The 23,447-nt window shown below is 36.8% G+C and overlaps 1 protein-coding gene across 2 annotated transcripts in view; it reads right to left on the bottom strand.

The window, feature by feature from the left end:
- The window catches only part of DNAH7 (dynein axonemal heavy chain 7), a 249,692-nt gene that overhangs the window by 50,822 nt on the left and 175,423 nt on the right, over positions 1–23,447 (bottom strand). For both annotated transcript variants that reach the window (XM_082689009.1, XM_082689010.1), the window contains 4 exons: positions 20,809–20,963; positions 11,484–11,674; positions 7,705–7,838; positions 6,485–6,820 (listed from right to left, as the gene is read on the bottom strand). In XM_082689009.1, the coding sequence (XP_082545135.1) occupies positions 6,485–6,820; positions 7,705–7,838; positions 11,484–11,674; positions 20,809–20,963 (816 nt within the window). The remainder of the gene's footprint in view (positions 1–6,484; positions 6,821–7,704; positions 7,839–11,483; positions 11,675–20,808; positions 20,964–23,447) is intronic.

Below are 23,447 nucleotides of genomic sequence, written 5' to 3'. Positions count from 1 at the left end.
AGGTTATAATAGTTATAATAGAAATAAACAGAATAAATGGTTGACTGAGAACCTTTGCAGAGAGCTAATGATTGACAATGGCCCAAACTAAGCAGATCAACTTACCTGAAGGGAAAATTAGTATAGTTTTTTGGTTAAACAAAATTTTATCAGTGTTTCTTAATGTGTCTAAAAAGAATAATCTACTAGTACCACCATATCTTGGCTATTTTCAGAATGACATCCTAGGCTACTAAGCATTTCAGCTCAATTTTTCTCCTGACTTGCCTGTTTCTTTAATTATTTTGTCCCTTGCCAGCGTTCTCTTAATGAATATTACAACAAATTGATGTATTTTATTTCTAGTTGAGAACTCTGAAAAAGGACTTGGTAGAGAGGGCTTTGAAACTAGTTGCTGAAATATAGTTGAATTCTCTGAAGATTTAAAATAATCATACAATTCCTGTCCCCATTTTTATGTTGATCATGGTCGTTTCACACTTGGTATTTAGTTTGTCTCATCTGTAACAGTACAATTAATACAGGGTAATGCAGATTTGGTCTTTCTAGAATAAAATAAAAATGTCTGCACTTTAAAACAAATTTCCTAAAAAAAAAAAATTTCCTCTTATGGATAGGAATATTGAAGGGGAAATTATAAGGGTCACTCATATTAGAAATTCAAGTTCAGTCTCAGTGATAAAAATGCAGATTAAAATTCAATATTTTAATAATTGATTTATAGTGAAAAAGAGGATAGAATGACAATTTTCAATGTTGATGTGTGTTATGGGGATATAAGATCATTTGCCTTCCTCCAATGGAGTTGTATATTTGAATAATCATTCAGGAGTCTGAAAGAAGTAAACACCTTTGTTCTAATTTTAGGATCCTAGCCTACAGAAATAATGAACAATGTGGATTACTTGAGAGTCTTAAAATATGAAAATCATGGCACATTCACAAAATGGTATATTGTGCAACTATTAAAAGTTATGTTTCGGGGCGCCCGGATGGCTCAGTTGTTAAGCTTCTGCCTTCAGCTCAGGTCATGATCCCAGGGTCCTGGGATGGAGCCCCGCTTCGGGTCACCTGCTCGGCGGGAAGCCTGCTTCTCCCTCTCCCACTCCCCCTGCTTGTGTTCTCTCTCTCACTGTGTCTCTCTCTCTCTCTCTGTGTCAAATAAATAAATAAAATCTTTAAAAAAAAAAAAAGTTATGTTTCAGAAGAGTACTTAGTAACACGGGAAAAATGATCTTGATAGAAGTGGAAGGAAAAGAAAAAAAAACACTCAAAGTGTATGTATACACTTATATTGTTTACTGAGAGAGATTTCTCTTTGGTCCCTGTAAAAAAACTATATCCTCATTAGATTTTTGTTTCTGTACTTCAATAGAAGTTTTTTTTTTTTTTTGCTATATTAAAAATTTGATAAAAACCAGATGATCCAAATTACTATAGCTATTTCACAGTATATAGCTATATGTCACAGTCATATATATACATATATATAACAGTCATAATGTATGTTTGGTGTAATAGTTAAGTAAGAATTATTATGAATAATAACCATCAGAAGGCAAGAAAAATAAAATATGTTTTAGTTGCTGAGTAGAAAGAAATAAGAAATAATTTTACTAGTTGTTACAAGTTGATACCCTGAAACACCATCGATTTATCCTACCTACCCCCTTCCCTTGGTAACCAGCATTTTACTGTTTGTTGTTGTTTTTAGGTTTTACAGACATGAACTTTGTTTTGATTCCACATATAAGTGATATCCATAGTACTTCTCTCTGACTTATCTTGGTTAGCATGATGTGCCCAAGGTCAATGCATGTCACAAATGCAGAACATGTGCACGTAGAGCAATGAAAATGGACCCCTATTTCATACCACTCATAAAAATGGACTCAAAATGGGTCTAAGATGAAAACTGAAGACCTTATACCATAAAGCTCCTAGAAGAAAACGTAGGGAAGAAACCTATCAACATTGATTTCACCAGTGATTTTCTTGGACATGACACCAAAAGCACAAAACAAAAGCAAAAATCAACAAATGGGACTAATTCAAACCCAAAAGCTTCTGCATGTAGAAACAACTAAGAAAACAAAATAGCAACAAGAAATAAATCCATGCTTACACAGCCAATTCATCTATGGCAAAGGAGGCAAAAATATTCAATGGGGGAAAAAGACAGTCTTTTCACAAATGACGTTGGAAAAATGAGAGCAGCATGTGGAAGAATGAAACTGGGCTATTTTCTGGTACCATATACAAAAATAAACTCAAAATGGATTAAATATCTAAATGTAAGACTTGAAACCATAAAACTCCTAGAAGAAAACAGGTGGTAGTTTCCCTTCATATTGGCTTTAGCAACATTTTCTAGATACGTCTCCTTGGGCAAAAGGGAAAAAAAGCAAAAAGAAACTATTGGGACTATACAAATAAAAAGCTTTTGCACAGTGAAGAAAAGCATCGACAAAACAAAAAGGCAACTACTGAATGGGAGAAGATATTCACAAATGATATATCTGAGAAGGGATTAATATCCAAAATATATAAACAACTTATAAAACTCAAAACCAAAACCCTAAATATTCTGATTAAAAATAGGCAGAGGATCTGAGTGACATTTTTCCAAAGACATACAGAGTCAAACAGACACATGAAAAGATGCACAACATCACTATCACCCAGGAAATGCAAATCAAAACCACAACGAGGTACCAGCTGACACCTCTCAGAATCACTAGAATCAAAAAGACAAGAAGTGTTGGCGAGGATGTGGACAAAAGGAACCCTTGTGCACTGTTGGTGGGAATTTAAATTGGTGCAGCCACTATGGAAAACAGTATGGAGGTTCCTCAAAAAACTTTAAAACAAAAATACCATATGATTCAGTAATTTCACTATTGTGTATTTACCCAGAAAATGAAAACACTAATTTGGAAAGATACATGCACCCTTATATTTATCGCTGCATTACTTACCACGGCCAAGGTACAGTAGCCACCCAGGTGCCTGTCAGTAGATGAATGGATAAAGAAAATGTATATAAATGTACATAAATACACAATGGGATATTCCTCAGTCACAGAAAAGAATGAGATTTGCCATTTGTGAGAATATGGATGATCTAGAGAATAGAATCCTAAGTGACATAGGTCGGACAAAGACAAATACCCTATGATTTCACTCCTATGTGGAATCTAAAAAACAAAACAAACAAACAAAAAGCAGAAACAGACCCATAAGTACAGAGAACTGATGGTTGCCAGGGAGGAGTGTGTTGAGGGGCTGGGCACAGTGCGTGAAGCGGGGTGGGAGGTGCTGGCCTCCAGTCACCGAATGAAGTCACGAGAATAAAAGGTACAGCATAGGGACTAAGTCAATGACATTGCAATAGTGTTGTATGGTGACAGGCAGGAGCTACCCTTGTGGGGAGCAAAGCATAACATATGGTCTTGTCCAGTCACTATGCTGTGCACTTGAAACTAAAAGAATACTGTGTGTCAACTGTACTTCAAAATAAGCAACACACACACACACACACGCCCCACATACACACAACACAGAAACAACAACAACAAAAAAACCCAAAGGAAACAACAAAAAAATGAAAGGGCAGCCATGGGAGAATTTTTTTGCAGACCAAATATCAAATAGTTAATATCCAAAATATACAAGGAACTAACAACTGAATAACAAAAAAATCTGATTAAAAAATGGGCCGAAGACCTAAACAGACATTTTTCTAAAGAGGACATTAAAATAGGGTGCCCGGATGGCTCAATTGGTTGAACGGCTGCCTTCAGCTCAGGTCATGATCTCAGGGTCTCGGGATCGAGTCCTGCATTGGGCTCTCTGCTCAGTGGAGAGTCTGCTTCTCCCTCTCTCTCTCTGCCTGTTGCTCTGCCTCCTTGTGCTATCTCTCTGTCACATAAATAAATAAAATCTTTAAATTAAAAGAAAGAGGACATCAAAATAGGCAATAGGGCTCATGAGAAGATGCTCAGCATCACTACTTTTCAGGGAAATGCAGATCGAAACATGATGAGCGATTACCTCACACCTGATAGAACTGCCGTCATTAGGAAAACAAGAGATCCCAGGTGCTGGCCAGGATGGGGTGCAGCGGACCCTCCTCCACAAACCATGTGTGTTTTTCCTGTGGCTAAAGCCAGTTTGCTAGCGCAGATGGTCACTTCAGTTAGCAGATAAATTTGGGCTGAGATTTCTACCTTCATGATCTGTTAGTGGATTTCCTGTGATACGCAGCACATTCTGGATTAATGTTTACTGAATAACCAACCTGTTTTCTTTCTCTACTACCTTCGTGGAGAAAACTGGGTTGAGAAAATATTTTGCTTCGGTACTTTCCCGACAACATACTAGCACAGTGGCAGCGAATAAACCGCGGCCCGTACAAAAGAACATGAAGTCGCGAATGCAATGCTGAGCGTAAGCATCCAGACACCCCGGAGCACAGACTGGTTCCATTCACACGATGTTCTAGAACAGGACAAGCTAATCCATGGTGTTGGAAGTCAGGACAGTCTTCAGCTTGGTGGAAGCGGCTGGGTTAGTCTCTAGAAGGGGACACAAAGTGGGGTTTCTGGGCTGTCGATAACGTTCTGGGTCTTGATCTGGGCCCTAATTACACAGGTGTCTTCAATGATGGAAGTTCATTGAGCAATACTCTGATTTCTGCATGCTTCTGGGTGTAGACTGATAATTTCATTGAAAGTTTTCAAATATGCTTTTCCTATTTACTCTTTGGTTGGTTCCAGAATTACACTTTCAGGACCACTGGAGTCATGGATAAGATTTGCATTGTATGAAAATGAAAGGATCTTAAGTAGAGAAGACATATTTTGTTTTCTAGATTCCATCCAAATCTCACATCTGGGTAAAAGGATTTAATTTTCTAGAAATCATAAAGGACTATGGTCACAGTTAGGAAGAAACATGTCATATGCGTGGGTGAGTTCTAATTTGGTGAAACAAGATATAGTAAAGGAATGAATAATTAGTTGTAAAGCATAAAATTGTTCTAATTTTTAACTCTTGTACACAAAGTGTGTCTCTAAATGACAGAGAAAATTAGTTTTCTTCCCTAGACTCCAGCAAATACCTTAATTTAAAAGTAGTTAAAATGATATTTTGGTGACTTGTTTTTAACAAGGAACAGAAAAACAACTGCAGTGAAAAACAAAACACTGTTTACTGTTGTGGCACCATGTGATGAGCACTGTGGTAAGTTCTGGGAATATTAAACAAACAAACAAACCCTCCCAAACCCTTGTCTCCGGGAACTCAGAACCTCGTGTAAAAACCAGACATGCTTGTTCAATTAACTAACAAAATGCAAGTGGTTGGGAGCTTTTCTAAGCAAGGTCACTTAAAATGTTGTTTTCTATATTTTAGTAATCCTTCCTACCCTTGAAAATTTCAGATAGCAGAAGAAATAGAGAAAGAAACGGCACATTTTCAAGTATCATAATAAAAAAATTTCTTCTTGAAAGTGGCCACCCCCTTCTCTTCCTCACGGGCAGACAGCTGAGAGATTGTTCGCTAAGCCCAGTGTCAGTCTTCACACCTTCACTGATCTCATATTTAAGGTTGTAAAATAATAGTACTAGCAAGAAATTGCTCACTCTAAGAATATTCAAATTTTAGCAGAGTTCCACTGGAGTAAATGAGAGCAATTCAATTCAGATTTTCAGGAGATGCTCATTTGGAATTTCTATAAAGTAATTCTGCACTGCGAGTGACCAGTATTAAATTGGATTTCCTTTGTGGGTATGAACAGTCAAGAAACTGAAGTATCCAGCTTCATACTGATCAGTAAGTTTAGAGAGGGCCATAGTCGCAATGAACTATTTTCTTTGTTCAGGAAGTAATTTCAGGTTAGATCCTATTCAACATAGGTTTCAATACCAAACTAAAATTCACCTCACTGATAATAAAATGAAATTTTATTCTCTTATACACTTACTGTCAAGGTCTTAGTTCCTTTATTACAATAGCCAAGTATAAAATAAGGTATTTTATGTAAGTAAGAATAACACAAATAATCACAACAAGGTATTTAAAAAAAAAACCTTGTTACTTGACAAAGTATGACTATGTATAAATCAGAATGTACATCTGCAACTTTTGGAACGCTGGTTTACAGAGGGTAAGAGTCCTGTCTTTCCATGCCTCTGATCACAAATACATTTTGCAAATGATCAACAGAGATAAATGTTTCCTCCTTTTAGAATTACATTATAATCCTATCTCCCAGTAAACAATTTCCTGGCAGGCTGAATTTGGTCACATCTATTCCATTTCTCATCCTCCAATTTATTTCTAGAGCAATGATTAATCAAGCTCGTGTTAGCAGAGAGGGCACACCCACACCGTTCTGTAACCACAGCAAGAGCCACCAATTAACTGTTAACTTTTCATGCATCGGTCAGTATTCCTACTAATCGGTATTTCTTTTACGTACCTTTTTGCTAAAATTTCAGACTTCTCTGAATTTTCAATAGACAGGATGTAAAGGTTAATAAACCAGGTCAGTGAGTATTGGTACATGGGCTCGATGTTAGCTAGGTCGGCGATGGAGAAGAACAGGATTGCGGAATGGACGGCGATGGGCCGGTAGCCCAGCCGCGCGCGATCGATCTTCTTCTCCGTCTCCTCGGCTACTTCCTGCTTTTGAGAAATCTCATTAGCCAAAGCCTTGGAGGAAGATAATATCTTAATAGCGGTTTCATCTTCTAATATATTGCCTTCCGAAGATGAAAGAACTTCTAAAATCTTGTCTTCTATTTCTTTTAACTGCCTGGAATAAAACACAATTTTCTCAGAAGAAAAAGAAGTCATTTAAATTCACTTCGCGCCCACATTCTTGTCTCGGAAACAAAGAGCTTGGAGCCTAAACTTTGTGGTTTGTGCTTCGCTTTGTGACAAACACCCATAACGGTGATGTTGTATAATTAATTTCTTATCTTGCGAAATGTCAAAAAGACAGGACTCTCTGCTCCACTTCTCTTCCCGACGATCATTTACGTGGTGACGGGAGTTGGAGGTATGAGCCGATCTGCTCTGCCATCAAGTATCTCAGCCTCCAGTGAACTGAAAGTATCGCTCCATTTATTTCCCAAGATTTTTCATGACTTCTAGAGCTTCACCCTTTGTACCTGTGCTAGAGACAGTGTGAGCGGACAGCGGGGTGCTGTGGGCTCGTTCAGAGAGAGAACGCCAGCTACATGATGGATACCAAAACTTTTGTGCTGAAACTCTGTTGAATACTTGAAAAGTCATTGCCTTGACCTGTGTGGGGAAGGCCTTCCAGTTCTTCTAGTGCCCGAGAACTTGTATGTAAACATACACTCTTATGCAGGTTTCTAAATTAACATAGAGACGTTGTAATGCCTTCTCTTTTCCTCTTAATTCTCCCCATTCAATGCACCTACTACATCTAACGAAACACGGCTTTAAAATGTACTGTAATCCATTCTAAGGGATCTTGAAACAAGAACCATGTTTTTTAGAGAGAGCGCGTACACGTGAGTGGGACAGGGGGCGGGGTGGGGGGACCCTGAAGCTGACTCCGTGCTCAGTTCAACCTGAGATCATGACCTGAGCCAAAATCCAGGGTCCAGCACTTAACTGACTGAGACACACAGGCACCCCAATAATTCTGTGTTTTATAAGATTTGATACCTTTTGTTTTCAGCTCCTTGTAGTATCAAGGCTTGCTTTTCTTCTTCAAGGTCTGGCCTCTCTCGGGCCACCACAATTCCCAGCAGCTGATCTTGCATTCCCTCCGACGTGATCATGAAGTTGAGTAATGTTACCTGTAAATGGAAAAATAAACAAGAATTGCACCATCGTTTCTATCGAGAAAGCCTCTACTTTTAAAAGTTTTAACCTTAAAATAGACTCTATTTACTATAGTAGTATATGTGAAAAGTGGCAATTTGTAGAGATTATGATTAAAGATATAGGCAAGTTTGGCTGCTGGATTAAAAACCCACCAAAGTTTCTCACAGGCATAAATGTATATTTCAAAGGGTTTTGTTGGGTGATCAGTTTATTCCTATTACAAACTGATCCAATTTCTGACAACTGTTTAATCCCCAAATCCATTAGAATCAGGTTGGAAGCTATCTTCCATACTGGCTGGATGGGCTAATTTATGTTACAGATCCCGGTGGTGACCAAAAGTAAAGGAAACCTTAACAAGTGAGACAGGAGGAAAAAGAACACTGTTATTACTCCTCATGAGCATATACGATATTTATAATGTGATAATCATATTACATGGTTTAAAATGTATGATATTTAATGTAATATTACAATATGACCCATTAGATAATCACATTACAGTATGAACAGCCATTATTGTGAACTAGGAAATATACATTTATTGGTATCCATTGAGGTGAAATCTATCAACGCTTACTTTATACTCCTACCATGTAATGGCTCTTACAGGCTCTGTTTCCTACATCTTAAAATTCCTCCTCCCCTGGTTGTTTACTGTAAGTGGGAAAGTTGGCATGCTGAGGTCTTTCACATAGCAAATAAACGAATAATTCATTCTGTTTCTCCCACAAACCCTTCAGCTATGGAATGATACTCTCTTTGCGCCGTCACAATGGTACTGTTGAAAATTTATGTATTTATATATGCTTTCTGCCTCCCCCTCCCTCCGTTCTTCAGTGACAATCCACTCTCACCCCAGCCTCCATATGCCCTTCGTGCTCCCAGCAATAAACTGCAGAAACTCTTTGGTTCTGATCATCAGTGAACCCATAGGTCAACAAATGCTTTCTTGACCTTGGCTTAACTCGAGACCCCCTACCCTGCACCCTGGCTCTTTTAAACATCTGTTTTACAATCTGTCTGCTCTCTGCCCTTGGGTCTTGAGCTCGGTTCTGTGTTTATGTCTCGAGCATCACCTTCTGTGCCTCCTTTCCCCGTGACTTTCATTTCTGCTACGGCTGATTTCTGGTGGAATCCGTGCCCATCGGCTGTGAAGTGTCTGCCTGTATTTCTGCTCTGGCTGCTGAGTGGGAGACTCCACGTTTCCCCACCTTTCCTAGTAAGAGAATTTGAGAATACCCCCTCCGCAAGAACAGGGTAATTCCATCTCTGTAAGAAAATGTCCTACCTGCGATCAGAAAGTGTACAACAATTTCTTGCAGTACCTCTAGGAAGGTGACCAAACTTGGCACCTTTTCCCTGGTGGTTTCCTCTTGGTTAAGTTTGTCCCCCCTTCACTTGACCTGTGGTGGGCTTTGGATACCACTAGGGATAGATTATATGAGCGTAATCATACATTTAGACGGGAGAATAAGAAATTCTTAAAATCAAGCAATTGAAAAAAACTCATAAAATGTTATTTTGTAATTCTCTACTGCTTTGTCATTTATTCATGGGAAAAAAATAAAGCATTTGAGAGATTTTCCTCTTGACATGAGGAACCAAGGGCACAAATTATTGAGAGAAATGTAGGTTTTATAACTTCTACTTCATTGTTTCAGACCCATGGAAGTATTCATTCATATTCCATTAGTGCTGGATCTTTTAAGATCAAGATTCTGTAAATCTAAGCATTTGCTCACAAATGACAATAAACATTTAAAGAAAATAATAACAAAGAAACATTTTAAATTATACAACATATGATTTCATAATTTTATTCTCATTTAGATTCAAAAGGATTATAGCAGCACCGTATCATCCCTTGGGTACTTTTGAAAGCAAAGGTACATAAAAGACCCTAAAAATAGGATTTAAAGGAAGTATTTTAATTTGTAAATGAAAGCAAGTAACTGCCTCACTATGTTTTCTAATCCCTGTTTAATCAATCCCAGCAATTAAAAATAATGAAGCAATAAGACGCCCTAGGGATTGTAAGGGTTTCAATACTGAATCATAGATCAGTTTGCTCCCCATAGCAGTTTATGGCTTCTATAACTAGTTACCTGTGAACTAAGAATTGTTAGTCATTTGTGAGATTTTCATAGGTCTTACTGAAAAGTAAAAATGGTTTTCCATGTCATTTATTTAAAAAAATGAACATAGTTTTGGGATTTTAACATTTTCTTTTATGTTTCATACTTTCTCACTTATATTTAAAAGTTAACTAATAATGTTAATCATTAACACTCATATAACACTATGTGCTGGGATTTATTCTAAGCCCTTACCTAAATTAATTTATTTAATCTTCATACCACTTTATGAGCTGGATATTTATTATTCCCATTTTCTAGACTGGGGAATGGAGGGACAGAGAGATTAAATAATTTGGCTAATGTCACACAACTGGCAAATGATAAAGCTAGGCTTTGAGCCAAGGTAGTCAGGTTCAAATGGCTTCAGAATCCATGTTTAAACTACTACTAGACACTACCTCTCCTGATAGACAATACACAATTTTAGATAACACTTATTTTAATTAGTTAAAAATAGTGGCCAAGATTTTCCATATTTTAACATTGTATTTTTAAAACTAACCTCAAGGGTTACCCCACTTTCCCTCAGTCTTCTTGACTTCTCTGAATGTCCAGTCTAAAATATGTCCCCAATTAAGAGCTCCTGTGTTTTCTTAGTCATAAATATAGTCACTTAACATACATATTATTTATAGCGTAAACCTCTTAAGAGCAGTTGCCATGTTAATTCATCTTGGAGGGAATGAATTATGTCATCTTTGTGCTTCCTCTGCCTCTGTAGACAGAGGCCCACATTAATTTAAATATTTCTTAAAAAGGACAGTTTTTGAACTCTCTGGTTAAATCTTATCTCCATATGTAACTTTCGAAATCGGAATCAATATTTCTTAATGTCCTCTCCTGCTAGTTTCCATAAACGAAAGTTATCCCTCCCTCCCACACTCATTCCACAAACATTGACCAAGTGCCAACCTTACTGAGTGCCAAGATTTGGGAATAAAATATGGAATGACCTCCAGGAGCTCAGTCGCAGATCAATGTCTCAAGTAATTTTAGTCATTGGCTAAAACTTTAAACTAGCTTTCTTGAAAGGAATTCCTAGTATTTTCAAAGAACCACTGATGAAAATCAATTCTTTTAAGTAATTATATAAAGTTAGATAACAGCATCCTTATTCCAAGAAAGAAGAATGGATTTTTAAAAATTTCAATGCCAAGAATTAGCATATTATCATTTATTACAAAGGGGGTACATATATATCATCTATTCTTAACAATGAAATTCTAAGAGTAATATCAGTTATAGGAATTAGATTCTCAGAGTGTTTTTTTTTTTCCCACTTCATACTGAAGGCGCCTTTATTACTCACATGCACACACAAAATAAACATTTGGAATTATTACAGCAATTTCAGGAAATGCCAAACAAGGACAAAATCTCTTTTTCTTAGGAAACCCGTCCTTCTTATGCCTTAGGAGGAAAATACAGTCATTGATTGTAAAATTCAAAAGAGAAATATTCACTTTAGATACTGGCCTTTACTGATGTTTCAGGAAGATAATGAGGATTTCTCAGCTTCGTAGTAATATAGAAGCGGAAATCCGGTGCATATTCAACGGTCGAATCCCCAAGTCGGATACATGTACTCCCACCCTGCTTAAAGGTCTGTTTCAGTAGAAGAGGTTCCAGAATAGGATCTAGTTCTTCTCCAACATTTTCTAGCAACACTGGAGTGGAATCAGAAAAAGATGCCATGTTATTTTAAACATTGACTGTCAACATGCAACCCCCCAAATTCTTTCAGCCCCTAGATTACTATTATTCCTAGTTACCTATAAATTTATTTTTGTCTTCTGAGTGTAAGGAAACAGTGTCATAAAAAAATAATTGGGTGCGTGAGGGATGGGCTGAACTGGTGGGTCTATCTGGTCCTTTTGCATCATCTTCCATACTTCTTGGCTATGGTCCTACTCAGGGTCCCCACCTGGTCTACCATTCACTGTGTGCCCCAGTACGACGGGGGGAGGTATATCCATCTGAGACACCAGACAATAAACATTTCAAGTTGTAGCTATTTAAATGGTTATTGACTTTTAATTAAGAAAGTAACTCGAGCTTATTGTAGAACATGAGGAAATGTAGGTAAGAATAAAAGTGTTAAATAAGGAGGCCATTAGGCTGAGTTGGCTCTAATGCTATGGTGACCTAGGGAAGCAAACCGGAATCTAAGCTTATTAAGGTCTCAAGGTCACAAAGTCAAAATAAAAATCCTAAGGATAACAATCAAAAATAAAAATAAAAATAAAAATAAAAATAAAAATCCTAAGGATAACCAAGTACAAGCAGCCAATGAGGTTTTAAGCTATTGCCAGCCAAATAATTTCCTTTCTTTTCTCCCTACTTCCCCCAGCTCTGGTCAGTGGAGCAATCTAACCACATCCAAACTGGCAATGCCCAATTCCAACCAATTTTTGCTCAAATAAACTCTTAGAATGTTTAGTGTGGCTCAGCTTATCTTTTAAATATTTTACATAATTGACTCATACTCATATATGGTTTGATAGAAAAAGGATCCAAAACTATGATAATTTTTGTTGAATACATTTTTTTGAATTATTTGAATTTATTTGAATAAATTTTCTCTTCAGTATTTTATTAATCTTTTTCTATGCACCATCGAGACTAAACAATATATCTAATTTAACACCCTAATTATTTTGCTTGACATTATATCATAAATATACCAGTTAAAATTAATAAACATGCTTTTAATTACTGTATAATAGCCTCAATATTAATTTATCTAATATTTTAAGTCAATTCTCTACTATTATATATTTCAATTGTTATCTGTTCTCAATATTATAAATAGCACTGTGTACAAAAACTTTGTGCTTAAAAATATTTTCTTGGGGCGCCTGGGTGGCTCAGTGGGTTAAGCTGCTGCCTTCGGCTCAGGTCATGATCTCAGTGTCCTGGGATCGAGTCCCACGTCGGGCTCTCTGCTCAGCAGGGAGCCTGCTTCCCTCTCTCTCTCTCTGCCTGCCTCTCCATCTACTTGTGATTTCTCTCTGTCAAAGAAATAAATAAAATCTTTAAAAAAAAAAAAATATTTTCTTATGACAGCATTCTAGGAAGGGAATCCTTGGATGAAAGAACAGTGACACCATTAAGGCTCATGATACATTTGCCAAATTAGTCTTACATGTTGGAGTTTGGGGGTGCTATTGCAGCCAACCTTGAATAATGGTGTTTTATGCAAGTCCTTTGAGAGCCTAGATGTGCAATCTTGCTGGGAAAGGGGAGCTTAGAGTATCCGGATGGCGGGTATTTGAACTTCTATTGCCATTAAAGTACAGACATACTCTGCTCCTTCCCAGAGGTTACACCTGGCTAAATGAATTTCTAAAATTGTCCTGTCAATTTCCTTCACTGCTGAGATCTTAATTAACCAAAGCAGGCATCTCAGATGATTTTAAAATTCATTTTCATTTTCTGCTCGAATAAAATGATTATTTTTCATAGTTAAATAATCTGAGTGCATTATAATGGATTAAATACATTCATCTATTATTTAGATTGCTTCCATTTTTTCTGTTGTTAATAATGCTACAGTGAACATCTTTTTGAAAAAACCCTTGTGTTCATCTCTGATTACTTAATCAAGCTGGAGTCCTAGAAGTGCAATTAATTTAAAGGCTATTTATATTGCCAAATTGCTTTCCTGAATGGCTGTAGAACTTTCAGAGTTGCAGTGAGCACTCTTTTTTGCCCTTTTTAAACCTGTTTTTATGTAATATTGTATTTATAAATGCCAGGCACCATGATGACATTTTATTTTCTCACCCTCAAATGTTTTAAATAACATGGAATACTGTTACCCCATTTTTATATGTGGGGAAACTGGGACAAGGCAACGGAGCTAAAATTTCCAGTTAAATCAACTGGTAAATGACAAAGCAAACACTTGAACTGAGCAGGGTGGCTACTGCCACGACTTCCTTAACCACCATGTGAGACGGACAGCAATAAATACTGTACTCATGACTCGTAAAACTTGAAAGGTAAAAAATAGTTAAAGTTTGTATTCAAGGCTTGATGTTTTGGATGCTCTTTGTCAAATTCTATCCCCTCCCCCCTCTGGATATTATCTATTAGTACACTGGCCCATTCTCCTATTGTGTATGTTCTTTACAATTCGGTATAGCTCCAAGTGATAAAAAACCCACAATGACTGTGACATGAGGAAGAAGGACTTTATAGCTCATGTAAAGGGAGCCCGAGGGAATCCGTCCAGGGTGAGAAGGACAGTGTGTGAAACAGAAAAGGAAAAACATCCTTAAGGAAGGTTTCCTGAGGCTCACAAAGGGCACTTCCACTCACACCCTGATGGCAGACCATAGTCCCACGATCATATGCAAATCACAACGGAAGCTGGGGAATTTCTTTAACTACGAACACGATGTTGCCCACGGAAATACAGGGAAACCAATAGGTATTGGGGAACAAATATCGTTCATTGTCATAAAGTGCTAGTTTTTAAAACTTTATTCATATCTTTTAACATTGTTGTAACAAATAGCTCCCATTTCCTGGTTGTTTTCAAACAACCAGGTTTGTTTACACTTTTTTTTTTTTTTACATTTTTTCTTACTTGTAGAAATTTTCAAACCTTGGTCAGGGGCGCCTGGATGGCTCGGTCAGTGGAGCACCAGACCAGCTCAGGTCATGACCTCACGGTTGTGAGATTGAGTCCCGCGTCGGGCTCTGTGCTCAGCACTGAGTAGGCTTGGGATTTGCGATTCTTTCGCTCTTCCTCTGCCTCCCTGCCACCCCCCTGCCACCCTGTCCACTCGTGCTCTCTCTTTAACATAAATAATAAAATCTTTTAAAAAGTTTTTCAAGCTTTGTTCAAAAGCAAAAAGAACAGTATGCTGAACTTGATATACAAGTCTTCCTGCTTTGACCCTTGTAAATTTAGCCCAACTTCTTTCATTTCTTCCTCATCTCACCCTGGATTATTTACCAACAAATGCTCGATACCATAAAACTTCACTTTCAGGTATTTGACTAAGTACCTCTGAAAGGTGAAGACTTTTTTCAAAGATTTTATTTATTTATTTGAGACAGCATGAGAGAGAGAGAGAGAGAGAGAGAGAGCATGAGAGGGGGAAGGTCAGAGGGAGAAGCAGACTCTCTGCTGAGCAGGGAGCCTGATGCAGACTCAATGCCAGGACTCTGGGATCATGACCTGAGCCAAAGGCCGTCGCTTAACCAACTGAGCCACTTAGGCACACAGGTAAAAACTCTTTTTAAAAAATTTTTGCAGCCAGGGCACCTGGGTGGCTCAGTCAGTTAAGCATCCAACTCTTGATTTCTGCTCAGGTCATGATCTCAGGGTTGTGAGACCGAGCCCCACGCAGGGCTCCGCGATCAGCGGGGAGTCTGTTTGAGATTCTCTCCCTCTCTCTTTGCCCCTACCTTCCCCGGCTCTCTTTCTCTCTGTCTCTAAAATAAATAAGTAAATCTTTTAAAAAATTGCCATAGCTTAAAAAATATAATTCAAAATTCAAAATCTTATCAAATATATGGCAAGGAATAGATTTCCACATTGTTTTAAAATATTTTATTTCCATTTAAAAAAATTTTTAATTTATATTTTAATAGGCTCCACATCCAACATGGAGTGCGAACTCACAATCCTTAGATCAAGAGTCATGTTCTACCAACTGAGCTAGCCAGGTGCCCTGACTTAAAATATTTTGATCACAGTTTGATTGCTTACATTGGGATATAAATTCCATAAATTCTAATTGCCCAATAGTCTCTTAAGTTTGATATTTCTTGGCTTAGCTTATAAATTTTTAGAGTCAAATATATGGATATTTTTCTTTATCAAGTGTGTATTTTCTTAGAAAGTTTCTTCTCAAAGACAAGTTAGTTATTCCCCTATTTTCTTTTAGCATTTATGTCTTCTATTTTTGCCTTTCATATTTAATTTTTCAGTTCATCTAGAACATATTTTGGTCTGAGGTAAGACTCTAACTTAACACATTTTTCCACAAAACCACTTCTTCAACACCCTTTGCTGAATAACCTATCATTTTTCCATTGGTTCATAACATTTACTTTATAATGTGTTAAAGGCTTACATGTATTAAAATTTATTCCAGAACTTATTTGTTAATTGAAAACTCACTCTTCTTCTGAATTTTTATTGGCTTTTTCATTTATTTTTTCTAGGTTAACTTTGGCATTATTTCTAAAATATGTATTTCTGAAAGAGTGACATGTTTATAACATTTAATTTTCTTATCAGACCAAATGAGATGTCCTACTCAAATTGTGCTTTTCTGTGAAGTTTTGTCATTTTTTTTACTATACATTGTTAAAGTCATGCTAAGTTTTTGCTTTATTTGTTTCGCTTCCTATTCACTGGTTCGCTAGAATTACTACACACTCAACTTTTCTCAGTTATTTTTAAATCTTGTTTTTGGAATATATCTACTCCATTAAATTCTTTTATTGTAATAGATTTTTAGCTAATTTTCTTTGATTTTCTAGATGAAATATATTATCTACAAATATTATTTCCTCTTTCCAAATGTTATTGCACTCTCATTGTTTCTTATTTTATTGCACTGAAAAGAACCTTCCTAATAATGTTAAGTGACAACAGTGATACTAGGTACTGAATTCTCATTTTTATTTTTACATGATCATATTTTTAAAGTCTATTAATTTTCTAGAATAAGATATGAACTGGAAATCCTGTTTATGAAATGTTACAACATTTAAACTTTGCTTAATTGCCTCAACTTTTATTAAAAGAAATTTTTGGATTAAAATCTCATCTTTAAATTATTTCTCCCTAAAAATATACAATTTCAGCTCCTACACCAATATGTTTCCTATTTTGAAATGGAATTAAGAGTGTCTAAATTTATATGTATGGGTCTCTTTAAAGGTAAAATACATATTATAAAACTTAAATATTACAAACTTGATTCTTTTCCCAAAAAGTGAAAATGTATTCCTGACAGAATCAAGTCTTATGCCTATTTTCTGTAGCATCCTGATTTCAAAGAAATCTGTTCTCAGAATTCAATATTTACTACATTATGAGCCTCAGTGAGAAATCAAAAATATTCTCAACTTAAAAAAAACAGGAAAAAGAACAAAAATCTATAGGTACACAAATTACCCCAGAATGTTATCCTTAATTTAACTATTTTATTTTGACTCCTCTAAATTTTAACTAGATCAAAATATGTTTCATGTTCAAATACAGGAGCAAAAATTAATGAGACGGGCTTTTCTTCATTTTTCTATCATCAAAGTTAACTTTATACCAATTTCTGTAAAAACCCTTCCTCGTTTCCTAATGTCAGCTCATCCTGTATTTGCAAACCTAGTGGAAAACCAAGACTGGGGACCAAACACATGCTGTTAACCTCTTTTGAGTAAGGCAGAGCATCTCACTAAACACAGTTATCCTTCCTAAGGAAAATATAAAGGAGACCCAAGTATTCCTTTCATATGTAATTTTCCCTTACGACAGCAACTGATACCAGGCTTTTATAAAATGATGAATTATCTGCATTATTCTATGTTAGACTTCAAATTTATAAGAAAAAATCCTCTGTGTATTTCTGCTCAACAACGTAGCATTTTACACCCATTTTGAACCACCGACTGGGGACCCTCAAAGAGCTTGGAGGTGAGAAGCAAACAGTTATGTACGTAATCATAAAGGCAACAGTAGAAATTTGTCAAAACTTCACTATTAGCATTTGCTGGAGAGGTAGAGATGTCATAGGAAGAGAGCCGTTTGAGCTGTGTCTTAAAGGCTGCCCTTAAACGAATTCACCAAGTGGATGGAAGAACGCAGAAAGCCAGGAGATGGGAAGCGACGCCAGGTCATAAGAACTCCCTGCTCCTGTGCACCGGGTCCACCCGTGTTACGACTCTCATCACACGTGTAACCATGGTCTCCCTCTTGAAACCAATAAGCTCCAACACAGCAGAGACCAAGTCTGTCTTGCTCATGCTATGTTTTCAGTGGCATGTGGTAGTTGCACAACAAATATTTGTTAGGTGAGTGCAAGAACAAGCAAGTGAGCGAAGGAGAGAAAAATTAAACCAGAAATAGTTTTGCACGTTAGACCCAAGGGGGAAAAGAAAGCGAAGTGCTAGGAGATAAAGGAAAGGCGAGCTCAGGTAGGACAGATGGTCTTAAAGCAAAGATTGTTTTTATTCATAGAGTGAATGAGAAGTTATTCAGAGATTTTCTATACCAGTTGTTGTATCTTTAAAATGTCTTATTTTTCCAGCTTTACTGGGGAGTACAAATAAATGGATTCATCAGCAATATTTATATGATCACTATTCTATGCACACCTTATTCACTGAAGTAGCTAATATAAATGTATCTCTATTTTCTAGAACACGGCTTTCAAACATTTTTTGCAAGCAGGAGGATACTTTTTTTTTCCCAAAGAGGATATTGTCTGAAAACTGACTAGAGACAAAGAAGAGGGAGGCCGCTCGGGCTGAAGGAGCAGAAAATTTCTGCCTTCGCCGCCCAGGCTATCAGCAAGGGAGGATGCGTCAAAAGCCACTGTTCCTGAATTGGCCAATGTCTACAGTAATTTTTAAAAGGAAGTCTTTAACAGCCTATGTTTAAAAACTGTAACAGTAACCAATTCTTTTACTTGAAGTTCCGATACAAAAATAGTTACAAAATCTGCCATCTGTTACTCTTTCTATAATAGTTTTAAAATATTCACTTTTCTCTGATGACTAATGTTAGAAGGTACTGTAAATAATTACTATGCATTTTTAAAGTAGTTCATCCCCAAAAGTAGGTTAAAGCAACTGTGAGTGGTCCAGTAGACATTGGGCAAAGGCGGGGGTCTTGGGGACTAGTATCAGCACTGCCCTTTACTGGGGACACAATCTTGGTTCAGCCAAGTAACTCACATGCTCGAGCACCTCACTTAGTTTGTTGATTAAATGAAGTGATTGGCATTACTATTGGATTTCATATTTTTATGGGCACAACTCCAAGTAAGAAATATATTTTAAATTTTGATTAGGCACATATATACATATGCACATAAACTCCAAAAATTTAATGAACTAATGCTTACCTTGACTCCATGCTATGCAGCCTATAGTATTTTATTCTTTTCTACTGTATTTCTTTGAAAAATGCTGGTCTTGACCCACTAAAAGTTGACCTTCTCTCCCACAGTTTGGAAACCTCTATACTGATTGTCTCCATGGCCCTTTCTTCCCTAAAATTATGGAACACTAACAGCAAGACCCATGACTGAGACTGTAGAACCCTAGAATGTTAAGCACATGGTAGATGCTAAATGACTGCTTATTTTTTAGCGTATCAAGGAAATTTGACTAAATGAAATCAAGTAATTTTAATTAAAGTATTTAAGGTGACAATTCTCTCAAGATATCTTCCCTATTTCTCTGAGTTCTCGTAAACATCTGTGCCTTTTTGTTATGCTAATTTAATTAAATATAATGTAATATAACTAAAAGAGATTATGCGCCCACCACATAGTAAATCTCCAACTAAGAAACAACATACATTGAATTTATCAGACACTACCAGAAGTACCAAAACCACAGTAACTCATTTCCTCCTCACACTATCTGGTCAAAGTACTAATGGGGAAACTGAGTCTCAGATCACTGAACTAAACGAAGAGTAACAGAGGCAGGTACTCTAATTCCAGAGCTAGCGTACCTACCTGTAAGAGCACAGTGGTTCTAAAAAGGGTTAGTGACATATGCCCACTTTCTATGTTTATTACAGTTAGTTATACTATTTACTATGCATATTGTCTATACATAGCATACATACTGTCTGATACTATTAAACAAGAAAGATATTTGAGAGTAGAGCTGTTTGCCCTTTCTTGTGACACCTCTGTCACTATACTCTAACACCAGTTGGATGAATGAAATACCATTTGCATGGATGTCTCCCTGTCCGTATACACAAACACAGACTTTGTAGGTAGATTTAGTTTTTTCATTCCATGTGAATCCTAACAAACCTAAAATTTATAATATTTTAAAGATTAGCCCATTATTAATATGCAAAAATAAAATGTCTGTAAGACTATCTCCCTGATACATTTGTTATCATTCTTCCAAGCAGTATTAGCTCTAATGGCAACTGGGATTTACTCAACTCATCCTAAGGATAAATACGTTGTCGTTTCATAATGCCCACATGTATTTATTTGGTCAAGTAAATAGCCAAAATTTGACAGATAACATAGATTTAAAATGTGACAACCCCAATTTACTCAAATCATAAATATTTTAACAAATGTGACATGTGCATGGGACTTTACTGAAAAATTCTGTCAAGTTTCTAATCTCTCCATTGTGGCAGATAAGAGCCACGGGAAATGTGTATTCACTTCTCTGCCACTTTGGTAGGACAATTGAAGGAAGAATAAACACACAATTGGACTCATGTTGTGTTAAAATACCTCTAGCATATCAAGTGGTCCTTTTAATTGCAGTAGTGGAGTTATAGCAAGCACTAAGAATGGCAAAGTACAGACAAAAATGAAAACAATTCCATTAGAGGATGCACTGCCAATGAATCTTGGGACAAAGAAAATAGCCTAACCCGCGAGAACAAAAATTCTCAAGTTCCGGAATAATTATCAATAAGTAATGAAAGACATAACAAAGTCATTATTTATTGAAGATGAATCTGACACAAATATCTTTTTAAAAAAGAAAAAAACCTACATCCTTTTGGGTTAATTGTGCCCTCTCCAGGCATTTCCTAACACACACTTATTATTCACATACTTACCAGGGGTACCAAACTGGATGCAATTTTCCAGAGTCCTGACATAGTCAGGATCATTTAATTTAACCACGTGAAGACTATTGGTTTTTTCCATGTTTTTGATCCATTTGTTAGCCTGACCTTGAGGATCTATCATCAGCGGCCACCTTCTTGCATTCCTGGAAGACGGGAGAAAGACAGTGCTGACCAAGTTATGATTTGTCTCGAGGCTACTTAGCCAGGCACACATCATTTTCTCATAGTTTATGCTTTACAGCAATATTTTACTTTTTAACTACTTATGAGAAACTGTGATCTTATAGCAGAGACATTTAGATTGGGCAGGCTATTAAAATGACATCTCTAAAAAATTCACCTGGCAAACACAAGTTTTTTTTACTCCATTTGGAAAATTACCATTCTCTAAAGGTTAAATTACATTTTTGGAAAAAAAAAAACCAACCAAAAAACCAAAAAACAAAACTTGCCACACGTGTCAGTTAATGAAATTAATTAACCATCACGAATACTGCAAATCAGGAAACTCTAGCTCTTCACCAGGCCCCGCCCTTCATTAATTACTCCTGTGACCCTGAACAAGTCACCTCCATTTCTTGGCTTTGATCTGCTATCATTTGTACAGGAGGGAAAGGAGAAAGAATTGAGACATCATCCCTCTCTTTGAAATCTCGACCATTAAAGATATAATGGTTCTTTAAAAAAAAAAAGGTGAGGGGCTAGATTTTAATCATCTAACCTTCCTGGATCCTAAAGTTTTAACACAACTGTTGATCTGGGACTTGTTTCAAACACTTGTATATTTAACGTCATATTTGTAGCTCACTACATATTTGTGAGCTTCCTACAGACAGAAATATGTTCTCTCAAAGTCAGTTTTTGCACTCTGGGTGAGCTCATTCTTCCTGCTCTATTCTCACCGCCCCCTTTTATGATAAGAATAAAAACACTAAACCCTGAGGCAGCCAGGTTTTCTTCCAGGGTGTTGTGGGGTCAAACAGAGTTAACCAAGATCTGCCATCGCCAAATGGTATCCAACCATCTCCTCTCTGCCTTGTGTGAAATGGAACCAGCATTAAGATTACTGTTCTTTCTCTGGGAAGTTTTAGTAAACTTTACAAGCCATAATTCTGGCCACATTCCTACAGATATTGTCATACTCTTCAAAAGTGAGCACAGAGAATGCACACAGATTGTTAGAAGAGTGAAAGGAGAAAATAAAAGGTGATTGGGGCAAAAGTAAAATGAAACAACGTGGGCCTAAAAATTTATTTATTTATTTGATTTTATCTCATTATAGTATGAATTTAGAATTTTATTGGGTAATCTGTCCCAAATAGAAATAATCATGCCTTTAGCATTTAAGTTATAACCTGGCATAAAACATGTACCTTTATTAGAAAGAAGATAGTCTAGTCCTCCAGTATTAGCCTTATACGATATAACAGTCAGCTTGAAAGTCAGCTTGATTCCCTCTTATTTCCGTTGCTTCTACGATTTTTAACCACAATACCCATGTTCACACTGTTCCTCTGTACACAATGCACTTCTTCCTCTTCCTTTCATGCTCAAGACCTACTCACATTTCAAGGTCAGCTCAAATGGTATGCAATACAGAAAGTACCACAGACTTTCTTAACAGAATTTTTTCCCCACAGTTCCAGAGGCTGGAAGCCCAAGATCCGGGTGCCGGCAGGTTTGGTTTCTCTAGAGGCCTTTCTTCCTGTCTTGCAGAAAACACAGCTCTCTTGCTGCATCCTCACATGGGCCCTCCCCCTGTGCAGGCATTCCTGGTGTCTCTGATTAAAAGGACACCAGTCCTATTGAATTAGGGATCCACCCTTATGACCTCACGTATCCTTAACTATCTCCTTAAATGCCCTGCCTCCAAACAGTCACATCGCGGGGCAATAGAGTCAACATAGGAATGAGGGGTGGGCAATTCAGTCCATACCATAATGTTAATTGTATTTAGTAAGAAATGAGACCAAAAGAGTAGTGTAACATCTTAAGTGTAATCAACTAATAAGAAGAGAACCGTATCCATAAGGGAGTGAGCAGGAAAATTAGAAAGAAATAAAACTTATAAATATGTAAGTTTCATTCTGTCACATTTTAGAAGTATTTTTAAGTTGGGAGGATTATGGTGTTAGCATTTATGCTTCCCTAAAGAAACTGAATGACTCACTCTTCCTTCTGTTGCTTCCACAATTTTTAACCACAATACCCATGTTGACGCTGTTCCTTTGTCCAAAATACACTTCTCATTCTTTCACATTCAAGTCCTACTCGTGTTTCAGGGTCAGCTTCAATGTTATGCAATACACAAAGCCCATCTCGGTCTCTTCTCTCTCTAACCTCTTTAGAGGTTCATCTGTATTACATTTATGGTACTCTGATACAATGGTCATATTCTATCATGGCAATTTTATAATTTGCCAGTGGCATCACTCATCTAAATTGGTTACTCTTTGAGGGAAAGGTCCACAGTGATTCTTCTTTATCCTTTTTCCCTGGATCAAGTAAGTGTGATAATCCTCTGGAAGATAAACAATAAAAAGCATCTGGCAAGCACACAGGTTAACGGATTCTAAAAACAGGTATTGTCCAAGCAGTCATCCCTGCAAAGTACCCAGTCATCCCAG

The sequence above is a fragment of the Mustela nivalis genome (assembly GCF_964662115.1).
Source record: "Mustela nivalis genome assembly, chromosome: 11".
NCBI classification, from domain to species: domain Eukaryota; kingdom Metazoa; phylum Chordata; class Mammalia; order Carnivora; family Mustelidae; genus Mustela; species Mustela nivalis.
This window is presented reverse-complemented; position numbering and strand designations above follow the sequence as displayed.